The sequence below is a fragment of the Rattus norvegicus genome, chromosome 3 (assembly GCF_021556685.1).
Source record: "Rattus norvegicus strain SHRSP/BbbUtx chromosome 3, alternate assembly SHRSP_T2T, whole genome shotgun sequence".
Lineage (NCBI taxonomy): Eukaryota > Metazoa > Chordata > Mammalia > Rodentia > Muridae > Rattus > Rattus norvegicus.
This window is the reverse complement of record NC_141536.1, coordinates 71,979,196-72,000,801: the sequence shown is the minus strand read 5'-3', so window position 1 is coordinate 72,000,801 and position 21,606 is coordinate 71,979,196. Positions and strand designations below refer to the sequence as shown.

The window sequence follows — 21,606 nt, the reverse complement described above, 5'->3', positions numbered from 1 at the left end:
AAGATCAATATCAAATGGATAGCACAATAGAAGTATCTGATTAGATAGGAACCATTAAAAAGACAAAAAAAAACCATTTGCAATTCACCCTTTATAAGTGAGAAATCTCCTGACCTCAGAGCACACCACTATCTGGAGGCATAGATTGGATGTTAGTTACTAGAGATTAGCAAATAGGGTTACAGATGACCACACAGAAGTAGTTAAGAAGTAGCATTCTGTGACCCCCAAGACAAGAGTACACTGCGTCGCAAGAAGTTAATAGAATACTTTAGTTTTCAGGGCATACACTGTGACATTATTTTCTATATAACAGTTTTCTCAGGGCACCAATCACATCCTTGTTTCTGAAGCTGTATATCAGGGGGTTGAACATAGGGGTTACAATGGTGTAGAATAGAGAGAAGACTTTGTCAATTTCTGGAGAGTGGCTTGACTTTGGCCTTGAGTATGTAACAGTGGCTGATCCAAAAAACAAAAATACAACAAGCAAATGGGAAGAACATGTGGAAAATGCTTTTGCCTGTCCTGTGGCTGTTGGCAACTTCAGAACAGTGGCAATGATTTTGCTATAAGAAGCAAGTATCAACATAAAAGGGACTGCAGCAAATAGTATAGCCACTAAGTAGACAGACAGCTCATTAATAGAAGTGTCTCCACAGGCCAGCTTCAGAATGGGAGGTATGTCACAGAAGAAGTGGTTGATTTTGTTAGAACTGCAGAAATGTAGAGAGAATATCTGACAGGTTTGTCCTATCTGGACTGGGATACCTCCCAGCCAGGAACCTACTGCCAGCCGAATGCACTTTGTTGGGTTCATGATCAGAGGATAGTGCAGAGGGTTACAGATGGCCACATAGCGGTCATAGGACATCACAGCCAGCAGGAAGCTCTCACTGGCTCCCAGCATAAGCAAGAAGCATGTTTGTATGGCACAGCTCGGCACAGAAATGTGTCTGTCTTGAGTAGCAATGTTGAACAGAATCCTAGGAAGTGTGACTGATACATAACAGATTTCAAGAGTAGAAAAATTTGCCAGGAAAAAATACATGGGCTTCTGTAGTGCAGGATCAATTCTAGTTATCACAGTAATGAAGCTATTTCCAATTATGATTATCAAGTAAATTATGGTGAAGATTCCAAACAGAAACCCCTGGAGATTGGGAATTTCGGAAAATCCCAGAAGAATGAATTGTGTAATGGTGGAGGCATTGAGCTTTGCCCTGATCTGTGTGTGCTCCATGCTTGGAGTTGATTCAGTCAGCATTGCTACTGCTGTTACTGCATTTGGTTTTCTTATCTTATATATAAGCTACAGTTACCATGTTTAGAACTTCTTAACATTTCTAAAAGAATAAAAACAAATATACATTTCTTTGATATATTCTCAAATTTTGTGAAGTCTATTTCATGCCAGTCAGGATATGCAGTGGAAAGTTTTATTTTATTTAATTTTTGCATTTTTTGCTCTTTTGAATTATTATGCATGCTATTTTAATTTTAGGTATCAGTATTTTAAACGCAAAATTTGAGTTAACATTTAGTTTAACAATAAATCATTCTTATAGTTGAATTTTTCTCTGTCCAGTAATTTGTTTTTATGATTACTAACTTGAGATTAATTTCATAAATTCTTAAATAATATATGAGCATTTTCTAAAAGACCTTAAAAGTTTCAGAAATAACACATATTAACATTTAAACCTTCTTCCTCTTTTAGGTTTAAAAGTTTTATTTATACACAGTATATTTTGGTACAATTCTTCATTAACTGTCCACCAAATACTATATGGAATTTATTATCTGTGCTTTCTTCTTTTCAGGATACAAACTATGAAAACCAATATCGTAATTTTTTAAGCAGATACTAAACTTTCTCTCCTTAAAGTAGGAACTTAATATAAAATAAAGAATGTTAAGGTCTTTCTATCTCAGTATGTTCAAGGATCATAAGCTGTACCCCCTTTCTCATCTGCACACATGGTCAAGGAAGTATAACTAAGGCTATTATCTCTCCATTTTGAAGATGCATCTATTGTAGCAAAATCTGGTCCTTCAGAGCTTACTTCATGCTCCACCATGCTCTTCATATTTGTCCTTATTTTTCTTACCCACCTAGTTCACTTGTTCCATTCTTCATTTTTTTGATTTTTGCTGGGTTTTATGACTTGGAACACTGGCAAGTTATTATTCCTTTCTCTTATGCTTTATATACCTCTAGAATTATAATTTCCTTTTAAAACTCCTTTACATTATTTTTTGCTTTTTAATATTCATTATAAAATTTCAATTATTTAGAACCTTTTGTAAGCATTTCTTTCATAAATAACAAACCCAAACACACCTTTATCCAAAAATTATCATATACTCTTTTCATGTTACCCATTATCTTCCAGGTACATATTGTCTAACTACACATTTCATTGTTTTCAATAGTAGATGCATTGTCTTTAGTTGTAGAGCCTTTGGGCAAAATGTTAAATTTACAATGATCATCTACTCTATGAGAAACTGACTGTGGTATTCTCAATATTGAAAGTGGTGGGGGGAGGGCGGCAATGGGGGGAGGGTTGGGAGGGGAACACCCATAAGGAAGGGGAGGGGGGAGGGGGATGTTTGCCCGGATACCGGGAAAGGGAATAATACTCGAAATGTATATAAGAAATACTCAAGTTAATAAAAAAAAAGAAAGTAATTAACAAGTTCAGTGATATTCACCTAAGGATTAATCAGTAAATTCACTTCAAAGAAGAGTTTGGCTTTCAACTGAGTTTTGAAATTGTTATGTATAGTTGGTGTTCAAAAATTTATTCCAAAGCATAGATGCAAATTTGGTATGTGGAGGGTTTGAGACTAACTTGGTTGTGACAAGGATAGGAATAGTAAGTAAAAAAATATTTTCTCCTTTGTACTATTTCATATGTTATAATAGAGTTAATGTAGTAATAGAACTTGATTCTAACATTCTAACATTAAAATTTACACTTCTCTTAATAAAAATTTAATATGAAAATGCAAAATTATTATAACGGAAACCAAAAGTTACAAATATTTTTTATTAAAATGTCAGGTCTAAAGGGTCATCTCAAGATCATAACACATTACAAAAGTTTCTCCCTTCTTGATTACACTACATAATTCATTTAAACATGTTTCCTGGTCTCCTTAATTCAGTGTAGAGTTATATTCACAGATTTTGACAAAATCTTTCAGCCAGATCATCTTCCTGAAAACCAGGAATTATGTAGGTGACATCTGCTTCCTTAATGATGTCCTGAAATGATGAATAGTATAAAACATGCCTTTTGATTTGGTTTTACTCTACTCAATTAAGGAATAGGAGAGCAGGGTCTTCCTAATATTGTGGTCTCCATGTGTTTACATTTAAAACAATTTTAATAAAACCGTATGTTTCTAAGTAGAACTATAATGTTTCTTAAAACATATAGATAAAAATTATATTAGTAGATATTTTGCATTCTCTACTTCTACATGAAATTTTTTGGTTATTTCTGTCTCAGTGGGAAGTATCAATATTTTATCCAGAAAATAAAGTCATCAAAATATATTGTAATCCTATATAAGATTCTCAAATAACTAATAAGTGGTATAAATAAATAACATTTTCAATGGAAAAGCCATCCACTTTATTCACATTTATTTAGTTTTCCATTTTAAACTAAGGTTAGCATGAGCAACTGTAAATGTGCATACTTACAGAAAACATACCTCCATCTTCCTTTGTTGCTTATTTCAATGTTTAGCATCTGAATCCCTGGCTTTGTGCATGCTAGGCAAGTGGTCCATCAATGTACTAAACGATCAACTCCTGCATAATAAGCATCTTTTCCCATGAAGGATCCTCAAGTCTTTTAGCAGTTCTCCTAATTTTCTGTTAGAAAACTTCATAACAATTAATTTTTACTAAGAAATGGAGTTCAAAAGAAATATATAAAAATTATGTAAATATAATATTCACATATGAAATAATAAAAATAAATTGAAAAGCTGTTATGTTACACAGTGAGATATAGTCCTTTTGGCATTGACTAAAGATATTTGTACTTATTTAAATCGCATACATTGTGAAAGAATGAAGTTCTTGAATGTCAATACTGTAATATCCAATAATGTAGTAACCCAATATACAGAAAGCATATAGAAACCCTATAGAGCAAATATATAAAATAGAATCAAAGTAGGGAATTAAAAGTAGATTTGAACACATAAATGTTCTTTTGAAAAAAATCTAAACTCAGGTGAAGCATATGCTAATATGTCCCTAATAATTTTAAAATCTGTTATCAAAGATCTTAATTTTCAGCAACCATGAGTACTTTTGATAACTGTAGTTAATAGGCATATTTCAATGATGTTCATTCAACATTTTGATCATTTTTCATAGTTAGATTTTTATGAGATATGATCTCTAAATCTTATATTAGTAAAAAAGCTAAATATATATAAGAAAAATTATTACTTTGAATGTAATTAAAAATGAAAAATCAATTATTACTTGACTTATGATAGCACATAAGGAGAAACTCATCCTCAATGATGTTGAGAATGTTTTCTGCTCCATAACATTTTATAATTAATGGTATTTCATATTTTGTTCTCAACTAACCTACATCATATCATCCTACAGCTAACATAAAAAAACACATGAAAATACAAATTTGATATATATCCAAAGTAAAATTATGCTAAACATGATCCTTACCTTTATAAATTTACAGAATAAAAATTTCAAATATGTGTGGTTTTCTAAGCTTAAGTATTAATTTATTTAAAGACAAGTTAGTCACCTTCTCAAATGTATTTCACATTGTGTGCTTTAAGTACAATACTGTCTCTGCTCTGGGAATAAATTCTTTCCCAAGTCACTTTTTAATTGAAGGGAATATGTGTCCTCATGAATCAAGAGGCTGAACAAAACAAAACAAAACAAAACAACAAAGAAGATACACTTTAGTAAACTATGTTTTGTAGTCTAAATATTCTTTTCCTATTTTGTGATTATAAGAAGATAATAGGAACAGGACTGGTATCTCAAAGTTGACAGGCAGAGGCAAAAGAATTGTTATTTTGAAGCCTCCTAGGGCTTCATAGGAAGACTTTGTTTCTAAACAAATAATGAAATGAAAAAAAAAAGTTTAGAGAATGTATTAACTTTCAAAAAATAAAACCATTAAAAACCATCAAAAATTTGTAACTATTTTATTTAATTTCATATATTTATTTGAAACCTGAGTCTTTTTTATTCCTTCTTTTTATTTAATCATTTTTTATACTCCAGATTTTATTTCTCTCTGAGTCCACCCTATGACTGTTCCACATCCCATACCTCCTCTCCAGGGCCCTGTCTCCATGAGGATGTCCCCAACCCTCCCTAACACCCCACCAGACTTCTGAACTCCCTGGGGCCTCCAGTCTCTTGGGAGTTAGGTGTATCTTCTCTGACTGAAGACAGACCCAGCAGTCCTCTGCTGTATATCTGTTGGGTGCCACATATCACCTGATATATCCTGCCTGGTTAATAGTCCAGTGTCAGAGAGATCTCAGGGGGTGGAGAGTAATTGAGATTGCTGGTCCTTGAACAGGGCTGCCCTCCTCCTCAGCTTCTTCCAGGTTTTCCCTAATTCAATCACAGGGAGTAGTAGCTTCTGTCTGCTGGTTGAATGCAAATATCTGCATCTGATTCTTTCACTTCCTTGTTGGGTCTTTCAGAGAGTAGACATAACAGGTACATTTTTGTGAGTCCTCTATAACCTCAGAAATAGTGTCTGGCCTTGAGGTAACCCACTTTGGGCCTGTTGCTGGACCTCCTTTCCCTCAAGCTCCTCTCCATTTCCATTCCTGCAGTTCTTGCAGACAGGAACAATTATGAGTCAGAATTTTGATATGTAGGGTAGCAACCCTATCACTCATTTAATGCCCTGACTTTCTGCTGGAAGTGGGCTCTACCAGTTCAATTTCCCCACTGTAGGACATTTCATCTAAAGTCCCTCCCTTTGAGTCCAGAAAGTCTAGCACCTCCCAGGTCTCTGATACATTCTAGAAAGTCCAATGAATTTCCTACCTCTCAAGGTTGCCTGTTTCCATTTTTTTCTGATGGCCTTCAGGGCTTCAGTCCTTTTCCCTCACCCAATACCAGATCATGTTCTCCCCTTCCCCCCATCCTCTTTCTCCTCCGGTTCTGTCCCTCCCTCCCCACTTGTGATTGCTTTCTTCTCCCTCCTAAGTGGGACTGAGTACTTACTTCGGCCCTACAGCTTTTTGAGTTCTGTGGAATATATCTTGGGTATTATGTACTTTTATCTTTGGCTAGTGTCCACTTATTAGTGAGTTATACCATGCATGTCCTTTTGGATCTGAGTTACCTCACTCAGGATTATATTTTCTAGTTCCATCCATTTGCCTGCAAAACTTAGGATGTCTTCTTTCTTAATAGCTGAGTAATATTCCACTGTGAAAATGAACCACATTTTCTATATTCATTCCTCTGTTGTGGGACATCTGAGTTCTTTACAGTTTCTGGCTATCACAAAGAAGACCACTATGAATATAATAGAACAAATGTCCCAGTGGCATGATGGGACATCTTTTGGGTATATTCCCAAGAGTGGTATTGCTGGGTTTTCAGGTAAGTTTATTTCCAATTTTCTGAGGAACCTCCAGATTGATTTCCAGAATGGTTGCACCAGTTTGCAATCCCACCAGCAATGGAAGATTATTCCTCTATCTCCACATCTTCACCAACATGTGTTTTCACCAAGGTTTTCTTATCCATTCTGATTGGTGTAATGTCATTTTGATTTGCATTTCTCTGATCACTAAGGATGTTGAATATTTCTTTAGGTGCTTTTCAGCCATTCATGATTCCTCTGTTGTGAATTCTTGGTTTAGTTCTATACCTCATTTTTTGATTGTGTTGTTTGGGTTTTTTGGTGGTTAGCTTCTTGATTTCTTTATATATTTTAGATATTAGCCTTCTATCGGATGTAGGGTTAGTAAAGAATTTTTCCCCAATCTGTAGGTTGCCAATTTGTCTTATTGACTATATCCTATGCCTTAAAGACACTTTCCAGTTTCATGAGGTACCATTTATCTATTTTCAATCTTAGAACATGAGCCATTGAAGTTCTGTTTAGGAAATTTCTCTGTGTACCAATGAGTTTAAGACTTTTTCCCACTTTGTCTTCTATTAGATTCAGTATATCTAGTTTTATGTTGAGGTCCTTGATTCACTTGGACTTGAGCTTTGTATAAGGTGACAAATATGGGTCTATTTTCATTTTCCTACATACAGACAGCCAGTTAAACTAACACCACTTATTCAAAATGACTTTCCATTGTATATTTTTAGCTTCTTTGTCAAAGGTCAAGTGCAAAAGTGTGCGCTTTATATTTGGGTCTTCAATTCTATTCCATTGATCAACATGTTTGTCCCTGTACCAATTTGTATCACTATTGCTTTGTTGTAGAGCTTGAGGACAGGTATGGTGATTCACTCAGTCATTCTTTTAGATGCTTAGTCCCTGTATTTTCTTTAGATAAGAAAAATTCTGGACTAAAATTTTTGAGATGGGTGGGTAACTTCATCCCTCAAATGCTGGCTGTGCCTATCCACTGGATATGGTCTCTATAGGTTTTCTCTCTCCTGTGTTGAGTATTTCAGCTAATGCCATCCCAGTTGCATCTTGGGAGCATCTTGCTTCCCTGGCATTTGGAACTTTCTAGGAGCTACCTCTAGTTCCCGATCCCCAACTACTACATACCTCCATACAATTTCCTGATTTTCTGTACTTCTTCTTTATCTCTCCCTACACTTGATCCTGCCCTTTCTGTTTCCCTCTCCCTCCTCTCTCTCTCTCTCCCAAGTCTCCCCCTATCTCTACCTCCTGTGATTATTTTGTTCCCTCTTCTAAGTACAATTGAAGCATCCACACTTTGGTCTTCCTTCTTCTTGAGTTTCCTATGGTCTGTGAGTTGTATTGTGGGTATTTGAGCTTTTTTCCTAATATCCACTTATCATTGAGTACATACTATGTGTGTTGTTTTGTGACTAGGTTAGTATACTCAGGATGATATTTTCTAGTTACATCCATTTGCCAGTGAATTTCACGTGGTCATTTTTTAAATAGCTGATAAGTAGTCCATTGTATAAATGTACCACATTTTTGTATCCATTTCTCAGTTTAGGGACATCTGGGTTGCTTCTAACTTCTGGCTACTGTAAATAAGGCTGCTGTAAACATAGTAGAACGTTATAAAGTAATATAACTAATTTTTTTGTAGACTCACAGATGCTCCCATTCAAATACATGTTGATGTGTCAAAATATGGTGGAGAAGAATACTAGAACAATATGCAGCAATTTATAATGTTAATGCAGATGAAAGTTTTTAGAAAAGAGAAATGGACTATATACCTTAGATACTTCAACCATCATGTCCCTTGAAGTATCTCGTACTCAATAACAGTTGTAATATTTTTACTTTAGTGTAGTCATTAATATTTTATAATACTAAATAATTGTTATTTATAGAGGAACTTTTATCCACTAACACATGGCTAGAGTCTGCCGTGACAGGGGACCACACACCTTTAATGCCTCTGACTGGAATACAGCAAAACCCACAGATAATCATTAAAGTAAAGTTAGTAGAAGAAGCAGGCATGTTTCAAAGTGGTGTCTAATTGAAGAGCAGACAAAGTGATGAATCAGAAAAACATTTGACAGAATGAGTCAGAGACACAATATACACCACTCTGATGAGACCAACCTATGAAAGATACCCTATTTAAGAACAGTGTGGGCAGAGAGAGACTGCAATGGTAGTCCATGCAGTACTGCAGTGGAGTTCAATTTTTTTCATAAGTTCATGCAGTTCAGTGCAGTTCAGTGCAGTTCAGCAAAGGCAGTTGAGGCCAGAGAAAAAAAAAGCCAAAAAATTAGAAGTAATTACCATGTTTAGTTTGATGTCAAGCAGAGCAATTTCATGAGAAATTGAGAGAAGCCAAATGGAATCAGTCAGCTTGGACAGGAGTATGATCCAGGGCAGCTGAGTTTAACCTCCCTCTCAGGGTCCAGAAATAATAGAATGGGTGAGGTTATTCAGCAGAGAGCCTCTGAGAAGACAGTTACATCACATTAGCAAAAGTTACTTTTATAATTATTATAGTTTATATTCAAACCATTATATAATGATAGTAAACCTCTGCATCATTTAGAAATAGTTTTTTTATTTATGTGAATATGTGTGCATGCATGTGGTGACATAGAGGCTAAAACAGGACACTTGAGGTTATAGAGCCCGAGATACAGATGGTTGTGAGAAACCTCATATGATTTGTGAAATAAACACCCACAATCTTGAAGCTCAACAAGAACTGTTAGATGCTAATGCAACTAACATTCCAACTTCTGATAAACTTCCCTAAATTAATAATAATATTTTTTCACTAAAATATTATAAGAGTAATAATACAACAAGAAGTAAAAATGTAAAAGAAGTCATTGAACTTTAAGTTTCCCAAAATTCTGTAAAGGGATCAAATTCCTAAAGCAAGTTGGAAAATCTTTAAGGAAAATGAATTTGCCTACATAAAAGGTTTAGAGATTTGATGAATTTAGCATTATTGGTTATGAGTTACATGGAGTAGATAAACTAGAGTTTCATTTGACAGAAAGTTCTTTTCAATGTTAAAAGTAATATATAATATTTAGGACACTGACATCCAAACTAGTCATGACAACTAGTAAATGTTAGGTATTTATAACATTTATTTATGTTACAATATACAATATATGAAATTAGTCCATTATATTATATAATGTATAGTATATAATACAATAAAGATTATTTCTCATGACTTTGTAGCAATAAATAAGCTATCTAGATGACATTGATTTTTAAAATTTATTTTAAATGTAATAAAACTTGTGAGTACTCCTCAGTTCCACTTAGGAGGGAGAAGAAAGCAAGGAAAAGGGGGAATGGAGGGACAGACATGGATGGGAAAGGGGACAGGGAGGTAAGAGGGGAACATGATCTGGTATTGGGTGGGGGAAAAGGACTGAAGTCCTGAAGGTTAACAGAAAGAATGGAAACTGGCAACCATGGTAGGCAGGGGGTTTAGGGGACCTTCTTAAATGTATCAGAGACCTGGGGGGTGAGAGATCCTCAGGATTCAAAGGGAGGGACTTTAGATTAAATGCCCTAAAGTGGGGAGAAGGAACATGAAAAGCCCACCTCCAGCAGAAAGACAGGGCATCAAGTGAGCGATAGGGTTGCTAACCTACAATCAAAACTCGGACCCATAATTGCTAATTGTTCCTGTCTGAAAGAACTGCAGCAATGGAAATGGAGAGGAGCCTGAGGAAAAGGAGGTCCAGCAACAGGCCCAAAGTGGGATACAGCTCAAGGGGTTGCCTTAAGGCCTGACACTATTACTGAGGCTATGGAGGACTCACAAAAAGGTACCTATTATGACTGCCCTCTGAAAGACCCAACAAGGAGGTGAAAGAATCAGATGCAGATATTTGCACTCAACCAGCGGACAGAAACTGCTACTCTCTGTGTTTGAATTGGGGAAAAGCTGGAAGAAGCTGAGGAGGAGGGAAACTCTGTAAGAAGACCAGCAATCTCAATTACTCTGCACCCCTGACATCTCTCAGAAACTGGACTGTCAACCAGGCATGATATATCAGGTGATATGAGGCACCCAGCAGATATACAGCAGAGGACTCCTGGGTCTGGCTTCAGTCAGAGAAGATGCATCAAGAGAATGGAGGCCCCAGGTAATTTAGAGGTCTGTAGGGTAGGTGTGTTTGGAGGGGTATTGTGGGTGCTGGGGTCAGCTTCCTGGAGACAAGGACCTGGGGAGGAGGTATGGAATGTGGAACAATCAGAGACAGTCAGAGAGTAGACAGGGAGGGGTGTTAAAAACAACAACAACAACAACAACAACAACAACAACAACAACAACAACAAAAACCCAATAGGTAGAATGTCTAGATAACACAAAATTCATTGCTGCAGTTAAGGTGGCCATGACTTTTATTTCCACATGTCCCTACCAGAACTTAGGAAATCATTAAATTGGAAGTAATCCTAGTGCATACACATGATATTTGCATAGTAATAGGAATTGTTTTAGTTTTTAGCAAAAGATAAAGCAAGGTTCTATAATACAACTGAATGCTGCCATCTGAGGTATTTCAAGTGGACTGACAACAGAAGGCATGGCAGATTGAAGAAAGAAGTTCAAGAAGTTAGAGATACTAAACAGATCATGACTCTAGCCTCTTTTTTATTGACAGTAGAAGTTCTAGTTTACTAACTTTACTTCTCAATGTCAAACCACTTTATTAAACTGTTATAACTACATAATTGCCATTGTGGGAAACATTGGGGAGATTTGTGACTCTTCAGAAGTGTGATCTCCATGAGATAAACAGAGTCCATCTCTGCAGTTTGGTGCTGTTGCATGACTTCATCAGATCTTTGTGAACAATCGTGCTAAGCTGACATTGAATATTCTCATATAATTATTTAGTCTACCTTTCAGTATGACTTTTCTCTGTGCTCAGAAACAGGAATGTCTCTCGTCTCCTTTCTGATTTTCTAATAAAATTTACTGACATAAATTAATAAATAATTAATATAATCTTATTGACTATTAGACAGAATTCATTTGTAGTAAGTTAGAATGAGTTTGTGCAAGGATGTTGGAAGACAACTTCCCATTGGTGCTCTCAGGTTGATGAGGATGACTCACAAATTGCCAGTCTTTCAGAAACAGAGACAATGCCAAACCCTGCCTTTGGCATCGCTCCCTGTGTTCGTTTATAGCTCTCTATTGGTAACTGATTTCATTGGACTTTTTCCATGACATATGTGTTTGAACTTTACTTTTTTAAAAACAATCCTTCCTTCTGACCAACTCCCTCCCCTCACCCCGTTCCCCATTTTTTCCTCTTTAGTAAGGGAATATCTCAGTTTCTATTTTATTCCATTATATCCAAAGTAGCTTGAGAGGGTGTTTACTTTCTGGAGTTTTTTTTTTAATATTTTCTTCATTCTTTGTGAGGTACACTCATCTCCCAGACCCTCTCTATCCTCCCTTCACCATTGCAAACTCCCTCTGCAAAGGAAACAACCAAAAAAAAAAAAAGAAAAAAGGAAAACAAGAACAAAAATAAAAACATCTCATCTCTCCTGGGGAAGAGGCAGTATGTCACACATAGTACACCCTTTTGTCTCACATTTCATTTAAATGAGTAATTGTTCTAAGTCCTCTGACTTCTACTATACCATCAATATTGGATCCCTACCAGTATTTCTGTCAAATATCTTCTTGTTGTTATGTGCCATGCAAATACTGCTGCTTTGGTTTTGCAGTCCCCATCATCTCCCTTAGAGGTTGACAGATGGGGTACTGTTGAGATGGACCACCTCAAAGTCCTGGTTCTGGGGCTGGGCGGTAACTGAGTTGGTCAGCTTATTAACTCTACCACCTCCAAGTCACAGGACCATGCTGTCTAAGTGAGGGGCCAGGACATTTCGGCTGCTTATGGCAGTCTGTAAGGGTGAAGCCAGCTCTTCCACATCCCTAAAAAGGTGGGTGGGGGTAGAGCCAGCTTATCTCAGCCCTCTGACATTGACATGAACCCAGGTTGTAGCCCAGATCACAGACATTCACACTGATGATATCTCCAATATAAGTCATATTACATTTTTACAAATTGTTTGCATAAGAATTTTCTCAGTGCTATTGTGACATCCTTGTTTCTTAGACTGTATACCATGGGGTTAAACATGGGAGTCACAACAGTATAGAAAAGAGAAATCACTTTATCTATCTCACCTGAATGACTAGTATTGGATCTAAAATATGTAATCATACCTGATCCAAAAAATAACATCACAACTGCAAGATGGGATGAGCAGGTAGAGAAGGCTTTGGCTCGACTTTTGGCTGATGCCAATTTCAGGACTGCAGAGATGATTTTACTATAGGAAAAGACTATTAACAGGAGTGGAAAGAAGGAAAACAATGCAGCACCTAGGAAAACCATCAGCTCATTGATAAAGGTGTCCCCACAGGCCAGGTGAAGTATTGGGGGAATGTCACAGAAGAAGTGGTTGATTTCGTTGGAACCACAGAATGATAGAGAAAATATCTGTGATGTCTGCCCTATCTGTACTGGCATTCCACTGATCCAGGAGCCAATCACCAATTGAGAGCATACTCTTTGATTCATAACTAGAGGATAGCGCAGGGGGTTACAGATGGCAATATAGCGGTCATAGGACATTACAGCCAGCAGGAAGCACTCTGTGGCCCCCAGGATAAGAGTGCAGCACATTTGTGTAGCACAGCCAATGAAAGAGATGGTCCTTCTCTGTGTTCCAAGGTTGAAGACCATTCTGGGAAGAGTAATTGATACAAAACAAATCTCTAAAAAGGAAAAGTTACCAAGAAAAAAGTACATAGGGGTCTGAAGAGCAGAGTCTACCTTTGTGAGTAGTACAATGGTGCCATTGCCTAATATGATAAAGGAATATATGGCAAGCAACAGTCCAAATAGAAGCCACTGGAGATCTGGAACATCTGAAAATCCAAGAAGAACAAAATCCTTCAGATTCGTTAGATTTCCTTCTTGAGGTTTTGGCTGATGGTTCATCTGTGAAGCAGATTCAGTCAGCATGGGTTCCTTTCTTTCCCTTTAGTGTAAGAGGCTTTTATCCTAATATACAGACATTCTGATTAATTTTAAGTATCTGGTAAATTTTGTCTACTATAAAACTACTGATGTTTACAAATTTTACTTTCAGCTGTATTAGACCATATGTGTTATTGCTGTATAAGGTCTCTAAAATGCTTTCAAAAATTAATGTTAACCTGTTTCAGTCTACAAATCATGGTATATTCTAAACTATGTTCCAGACAGCAGAGACCTTTCAACTATGAGAAACCATTTCTGATACACACAACAACCTCTGATATCATTAGTTATATTTCCTGACAATCCTTTCATTGGAGTGGAGAGTTGGCTCAGCAGTTCAAATCACTGGGTGTTCTTACAAGAGAAGCAGGTTTGATTATCAGCACATACATGGCAATTTACAACTTGTCTGGAACTACAATTCAAACTGACCTGGAATGTACACTTGCTTGACCAATAGTTATACAAATAAAAGAGAATTTAATAAAAGTTTAAAAGACAGTCCATTTCTGTTTAAAGTGAACTTTTTAGATATCAGAAAATTATATCATTGGTATTTTCCAAATAAAAATTTTAAAACATTTACTGGAAATATAAAATCCATAAGTTGTTTCCAAATGATATCTACTGAGGAAAAATAATTTTCATCAACACAGTCTCCCATGATAGACAAACCACTCTTAAGGGCAGACCCCATGCCAAGAAGTAGATGGCTAACACAAATTAATTCAATGGCATTTTGGAAGGTTCTTTGTTCCATAATCTCTTTTTAGGGAATTATTTATTAAAATTACTGGTGTTTTGCATACATATTACAGTTTCTGGTTTTGTGATTTGGGGGACTTTAGTGTCTAAATATATGTGTCTCTATGATATGTGCTTGTGCTTTTCTTGGATTTTTTTCTTCTGTTTCGTGGTTTTGTCTTCCTTTGGTATGTTTGCGTATACTCTTATTACTTTTTAGATACCTTTTATATTCTAATGAGGGAAAGAAAAGGTTGTGGATATATGTGGGAAGATTTCTGTGAGGGCAAACAATAATTGGAATATATAGAATCATCAAACATTTATTTTAGTTCTAAAAGAAAAAGCAGTGGAGTAATATATAATGGTACATACCAATGTCTTAGCACAGTGTATTTCAAATATGCATACTACTATTTATTCATTTCTTCAAATATTTTAATATCAATTTATGATTAAAATTTCCAAGTGTTTCTATTAGCTTGTTTGAGAACTACAGCATATTTTGTTTATTTATTTCAGGGGTTCCCTCTGTTTTAGAATTTAAAATTTGCACATATTTCCCTAATTTTTCAATTCATAGTTACAAACAATTTAAAAATAACCACAAAAATTTGAATAGCACAGTTAAAAGAAGTATCTTTCTGAATTATATGAAGTAGAGATTTTAGAACATTTCATTCATTTAAAGCAGCTTTTTAAAATGTATTTTATTGTATATATTATTTGTTTACATTTCAAATGTTATTTCCTTTCCCAGTTTCCCCTCCAAAACCCCTTATCCCTGGAATATTATTTCTTATAAGGTAGGAGGCCAATAGAGAAGAAATGGCACTGTCTGTAGAGGGAAAGGAGTACACTCCTATGACTCTGTGAACCATAACAATTTTGAACTTCTCCAGTAATCAGAAATTCAGGTAAGAATTTTAACTTTAACTTTTAAAAGAATGATTATAATATAGAAATTAGAAAATCTAATAATTTTGACTAGACTTTTATGGCTATACCTTTTAGTAAATTTTCTTTATTAGTCTTGAATTTCAATCCAAACTGTTTGTATTTTTGTCAGTGAGACAATAAAAAATACACCTTGATCATGTTTGCTTTTTGAGAGCTAAATAAATCAGTGTTAAGATATCATTTATTCCAAGGGAATACAAATTGGAAAGAAAAACGTCAAAATATCACTATTTGCAGATGATATGATAGTATACAAAAGTGACCACAAAAATTCCACCAGAGAACTCCTAAGCCTGATAAAACAATTTCAGTAAAGTGCTAAACAGACTGAGAATGAAATTGGGGAAATGACACCCTTCACAATAGTCACAAATGATATAAAATACCTTGGTGTGACTCTAACCATGCACATGAAAGATCTATGTTAAAAGAACTTCAAGTCTCTTAAAAAGGAAATTGAAGATCTCAGAATATTGAAAGAACTCCTATACTTATTGATTGGACATATAAATATAGTAAAAATGGCCATCCTGCTAAAAGCGATCTAGAGATTCAATGCAATTACCAACAAAATTCCAAATCAGTTCTTCATAGAATTAGAAAGAGCAATTTGCAAACTCATTTGGAATAACAAAAAAAACCCAGGATAATGAAAACTATACTCAACAATAAAAAAACTTCTGGGGGAATTAACACCCCTGACTTTAAGCAGCATTGTAGTGCAGCAGTGATAAAATCTGCTTGGCATTTGGACAGAGTCAGGCAGATAGATCAATCGAATAGAATTGAAAACCCAGAAATCAACCCACACAACTGGGGAGGAACCTCAAACAAATGGGCACAGGGGAAATTTTCCTGAACAGAACACAAAAAGCTTATGATCTTAGGTCAACCTCATTAAGTTGAAAAGCTTCTGTAAAGCAAAGGACACCATTGTTAGGACAAAATGACAACCCATCAATTCAGAAAAGATATTTACCAATCCTACATCTGATAAAGGGGTAATATTCAATATATACAAGAAACTCAATAAGTTAGATTTCAGAGAAATAACCCTATTAAAAATGGGGTACAGAGTTAAACAAAAAATTCTCAGCTGAGGAATATTGAATAGCAAAAGAAGAACCTAAAGAAATGTTCAACATCCTTAGTCATCAAGGAAATGCAAATCAAAACAACCCTGAAATTCCACCTCACACCAGTCAGAATGTATAAGATCAAAGAACTTCTGGGGGAATTAATATCCATGACCTTAAGCACCATACAGGTGATAGCAGATACTGGGAAGGATGTGGAGAGAGAAGAACACTCCTCCATTGTTGGTGGGATTGTAAGCTGGTAGAATCACTCTGGAAATCAGTCTGGCAGTTCCTCAGAAAATTGGACATTATTCAATCTGAGCATCCAGCTATACTTCTCCTGAGCATATACCAAAAAGATGCTACAACAAGCAGAACACATGCTCTACTATGTTTATAAAAGCCTTATTTATAATATTCCCAAGATGAAAAGAACCCAGATGTCCTTCAGTGGAAAAGTGGATACAGAAAATGTGGTACATTTACACATTGCAGTACTACTCAGCTATTAGAAACAATGACTTCATGAAATTCATAGGGAAATGGATGGAACTAGAAAATATCATCCTGAGTAAGGTAACCCTGTAACAAATGAACACACATGATATGCACTCACTGATAAGTGGATATTAACCCTAAAGCTCAATTACCCAAGATACAATTCATAGACCACATGAAGCTCAAGAAGGAAGACCAAAGTGTGGATGCTTCAGTCTTTCTTAGAAGCAGTAGCAAAATACTCAAAGGAGGAAATATGGAGACAATGTGTGGAGCAGACACTGAGGGAAAGGTCATCCAGACACTGCTCCACCTGGGGATCCATTCCATATTACAACAGCAAGCCCAGACACTATTGCGATGCCTAAAAGTGCTTGATGACAGGAGCCTGATAGAGATATCTCCTGAGAGACACTGCCAGAGCCTGACAAATTCTGAGGCAGATGCTTACAGTCAACTATTGGACTGAGCATGACATCCTCGATGAGGAGTTAAACAAAGATTGAAGGAGTTGAAGGGGTTTGAAACCCCAAAGGAAGAATAAGAATATCAACCAACCAATCCCCCTGAGCTTCTAGGGAGCAAACCACCAACCAAAGAGTACACATGGAGCCACCCATGACTCTAGCTGCATATCTAGCAGAGGATAGCCTTGTTGAACATCAAAGTGGCTGTTGGTTCTGTGAAGGCTTGATTCCCCAGGAATGCTAGGGTTGTGATGTGGGAGTGGGTGGGAGGGTAAGTGAGTGACACCTCATTTCTTCTGCATTGGGAGGGGGGAATGTAATAGGGGATTTCTGGAAGGGTAATCTTGAAATCAGACATTTGAAATGGAAATAGATGAAATATTCAGTAATAACTTATTTATTTACTCAAAGAGATTTTTGTTTTGTTTTGCCACTTTTGTAAACCTTTAGATATTTTGTACTACTGGGTTATTTTCTTCCAGGAATGCATCACACTGCTTAGTAAAACTTTATCTAAAGACTTTATTGATTTACTTTACTGAAAACTTTTTTTTTCTGGCTCAGGATTTTGGTATGTTCAGAGGAAGTATTTTCATATAGAGACAAAGAAATTCATGTTAAGGAATCAAATTGTACTTTTTTAAATCTTGAAAAGTTTGCTTCCTAAGAAATTCATCTGAGATGAAGTCTGACTCTTCATGTGTACCTGTTTGCCTTTCATCTCTTCAATACCATATTTTGAATAGTGCCCAGAAATAAAAAAAATGTAGTAATAGAATTAGCAGTATAGGACAAAGTCCTACTAACATGTATGCAGCTGAATTGTTTTCAACTTTTTTTTCACTGTATAACATACAGTCTGGTGTAACAATTGGGCATAATTTGTTAAGCTATCAAATGAGCTAATAATTCTAAAACTACTTAAGATTATTGTGTGAATCATACATCTTAATACAAGCAAACAAACCAAAACAAAACATGCTTGAGTTATTCATGACACATATGTTTCTTCAAATGTTATCTATATTTGTTCTCAAATTTTACCTTTGATTCTTCTATATTTTCTGTTTGACTTAGTCCAAATGATTTAATCGAAACTTAGTCCAAAAAACATTCTCTGAGTCTCTCCATTTGCTTGACATTTATTATGGAAATGAATGTCATTTCCCTAGAATGATAAAAAACTAAAAGAAAGTCATAAAGCCTTCCTGAAGGTAACTTACCCATGAATCTGTTTTTACATTTTTTTTCTTCTTTCTGTCACCTCTCCTTAATGTGGCTCAAACATCAGGACTCCACATGAGAACCTTTTGTTGAAATTTTCTCTATGGTTTGTTATGGCCTTTATCATACAAATAGTAAGTGATATTTCAGAAAAGGCTATGACTAATTTCCTACTTTAGTCTGTTTATTCTTCAATTAATGGTCTACTGCATGGTCTGTTGTGAGTTATTTAAATTTGAATTAAAGTCTGTCTAAAGAAAAATTTCACTTTCAAGCAGAAGAAAATGATAATTAATGTGGAGAAATGAAAAATAAAATGTTTTACATCATGTTTTTAAGCCTTAATGATTATTATAATATACTGCTATAAAATATTTCCTAAGTCATTCAGTTTCAAGTTGTGTAATATGAAATTTTAGTAAAACAACACTCCGACTACTGATGTATCTTCTACTCCAGAGGAGAAGAAACTACAGATAGCAGAAATTATTCAGTGTGCTCTACTCAAATAGCATTCTTCTTTGTAATAAGTGTTTACAATAATAAAAATGATGCCAGGTTATTTGTATTTTAACTCTCTCTTTTCTGAATAAATCCAAAGACTTAAAAGAATTTCTAACAGTGTTCTAAGTCTTCCAAAGTTCAGAATTTCCAAGTTTTCAGGGTGTATTTTGGTATGCATAAGAACTCTATGCAAATGCTTTAATAAATTTAAAGTACTACATTGAAATTAAAATAATTTTTAATATTTTAAAACATCCTTATTCCATTATCTTTTTTCTAGAATGATTATTCTTTTAATTTCTGTTCTATAATCTATTTCCTTGGTTGTTTAATTTTTAGTTTCATAATAAAATATGATTAAAATTAAACATAGAAATTTGCCACTTAATTTATTAAAATTTTGCTGCTTCAAAGTTTCCTCTAAAATCATGTTTAACAAATTATCATAAGTACAACTTTGTCTATTTTGATGTATTTCAACATCTTTGCTTACTATAAGAAACACAATATAAATTATATTTATACAACTAAATACTTGTTAACTTTTAAATTAATTTAATTTATAAAATAGGTAGAATGTTATATGTAGAATTATTAAGATTGATTGAATTGATATTAATCTAATGATATCAGTATAAAATAATTCATATTTACCTTTCTTACACAATTAATTTTGACTTTTTGTCACCCAAATTTAGACATTCCATTTATTTTAAGTGGAACCAGTCGTATCTTCAAAGGTTTGTAATCTTCTGTTAAGTAATTTTGTTTCTGAAGACAATAAAGTAAATGTAGTTCTATCTCCCACTAGCTTTCTGTCATAGGTCTCAATTTCTACCTCAGGGAATGTCTTTTATGTTTACCTATTTGCCCATTTTATTTTTTCCAGATTATGTTTAGTCCACCTTGACATAAAATTTGGCTCCCAGTGGAATTGAAAACACAGTGTAGTTTATTTCCTGGATACTGACAGCATTAGGCAAGAGAGTCCAGAATTCACAGCTTGACATTAATTATCTATTTTGGCAAGTTTACAACTGCGATGTTCTCTATTTTGAAGGCACTAGATATTGTCTTGGTTCACAGTTCACTGACTCTGTAAGCTTGTTTGTTTGTTTTTTTTTCTCCAGTCACTATTCTATAATGGCTTCTGTGTCCTTTATTCACAGAAAAGTTTATGCTATAGTTTTAATAACAAATATAAAAAAGGCAAGCTTTTTTTAGGAGGGAATGAAAATCTGGAATAAGTTCAGTTGCAATAATAAAATGTCCATGAAGAACAATGTCTATATATTCCAAGCTTCTATGTTTTCCTGAGAATGACAATCACTCCTAACATTTAGGTAGCTTAAAAATCTTCTTCAATGAATAGGGGAAACAATATAATCAAAATATATTGCAAGAATAATATTTAAATAAAAATGATTTTAAAAATGATTCTCACTGAAGGTAAACTGTTATGGCTCTAATATAACACTAAATATTATTATTCATTAGTGACTTTTACAATTCTGATTATTAAAAAAGATTCCTGATAATACCTCCTATATCTTAGTACTATGAAAGCAAACCATACTTGGTAAAGTTAATGAGAAGTGGAGAAGACATGAAAACATCATGAAAAAGGGGAGAGGAACAAGCAGTACGGCCTCATGTGGGACCAGCGATGGCATTGCTCAGGATGGCAATGAGAGGCCAACCAAGAATAAGCTCTTTTCTGTGTACATACAAACCGTAGCTAGGTGAAGGGTGAGATAAAAGCTTACGTAAGAACCTAACCCCTTAAAAGAATGGACAGAGACATCTTCTGATGGCAGAAAAAGAATATCCTGCCAACCACGCAAATATAAATGAAAATTATATGAAGCATAGTAAGACAAATTCATAACATATGGGTATTTAAAACATAATAATTTAGAAAACAATAATTTTTAAGCAAAGAAAGGAAATGTTATTTTTTTCTTTTTTTTGTTTAAATAATATTTTTATTAATGCTTTGAGAATTTCATACAATGCATTTAGAACATATTCATATTCCCTCCCCCAACTTCCCACTCAATTTTGAGTCGTCGTCATCTTCTTCTTCTTCTTCTTCTTCTTCTTCTTCTTCTTCTTCTTCTTCTTCTTCTTCTTCTTCTTCTTCTTCCTCTTCCTCTTCCTCTTCCTCTTCCTCTTCCTCTTCCTCTTCCTCTTCCTCTTCCTCTTCCTCTTCTTCTTCTTCTTCTTCTTCTTCTTCTTCTTCTTCTTCTTCTTCTTCTTCTTCTTCTTCTTCTTCTTCTTCTTCATCTTCATCTTCTTCTTTTTTTTTTAAGATTTATTTTATTTATTATATATAAGTACACTGTAGCTGTCTCCAGATACACCAGAAGGGGGCATCCGATCTCTTTTTACA

The 21,606-nt window shown here is 34.9% G+C and overlaps 2 protein-coding genes across 3 annotated transcripts; both read right to left on the bottom strand.

Moving 5' to 3' along the window:
- Nucleotides 1-298: 298 nt before the first annotated feature.
- Nucleotides 299-1,243, bottom strand: Or10ag59b (olfactory receptor family 10 subfamily AG member 59B). Its single transcript, NM_001000666.1, is given in 1 exon segment — nt 299-1,243. A coding segment is annotated over 1 exon segment (945 nt).
- Nucleotides 1,244-12,739: 11,496 nt separating this feature from the next.
- Or10ag58 (olfactory receptor family 10 subfamily AG member 58) lies at nt 12,740-13,962 on the bottom strand. 2 transcript variants are annotated; one of them, XM_087653684.1, is made up of 2 exons: nt 13,944-13,962; nt 12,740-13,719 (listed from the first exon to the last, which is right to left on the bottom strand). In XM_087653684.1, exon 2 carries the CDS (start codon nt 13,694-13,696, stop codon nt 12,740-12,742), a length of 957 nt encoding a protein of 318 aa, XP_087509810.1. In that variant the 5' UTR covers nt 13,697-13,719; nt 13,944-13,962.
- Between the last annotated feature and the right edge of the window lie 7,644 nt (nt 13,963-21,606).

What these genes read in the sequence shown, in the direction of transcription:
- Or10ag58 (XM_087653684.1), bottom strand. Translation starts at nt 13,696, where the DNA reads ATGAACCATCAGCCAAAACCTCAAGAAGGAAATCTAACGAATCTGAAG.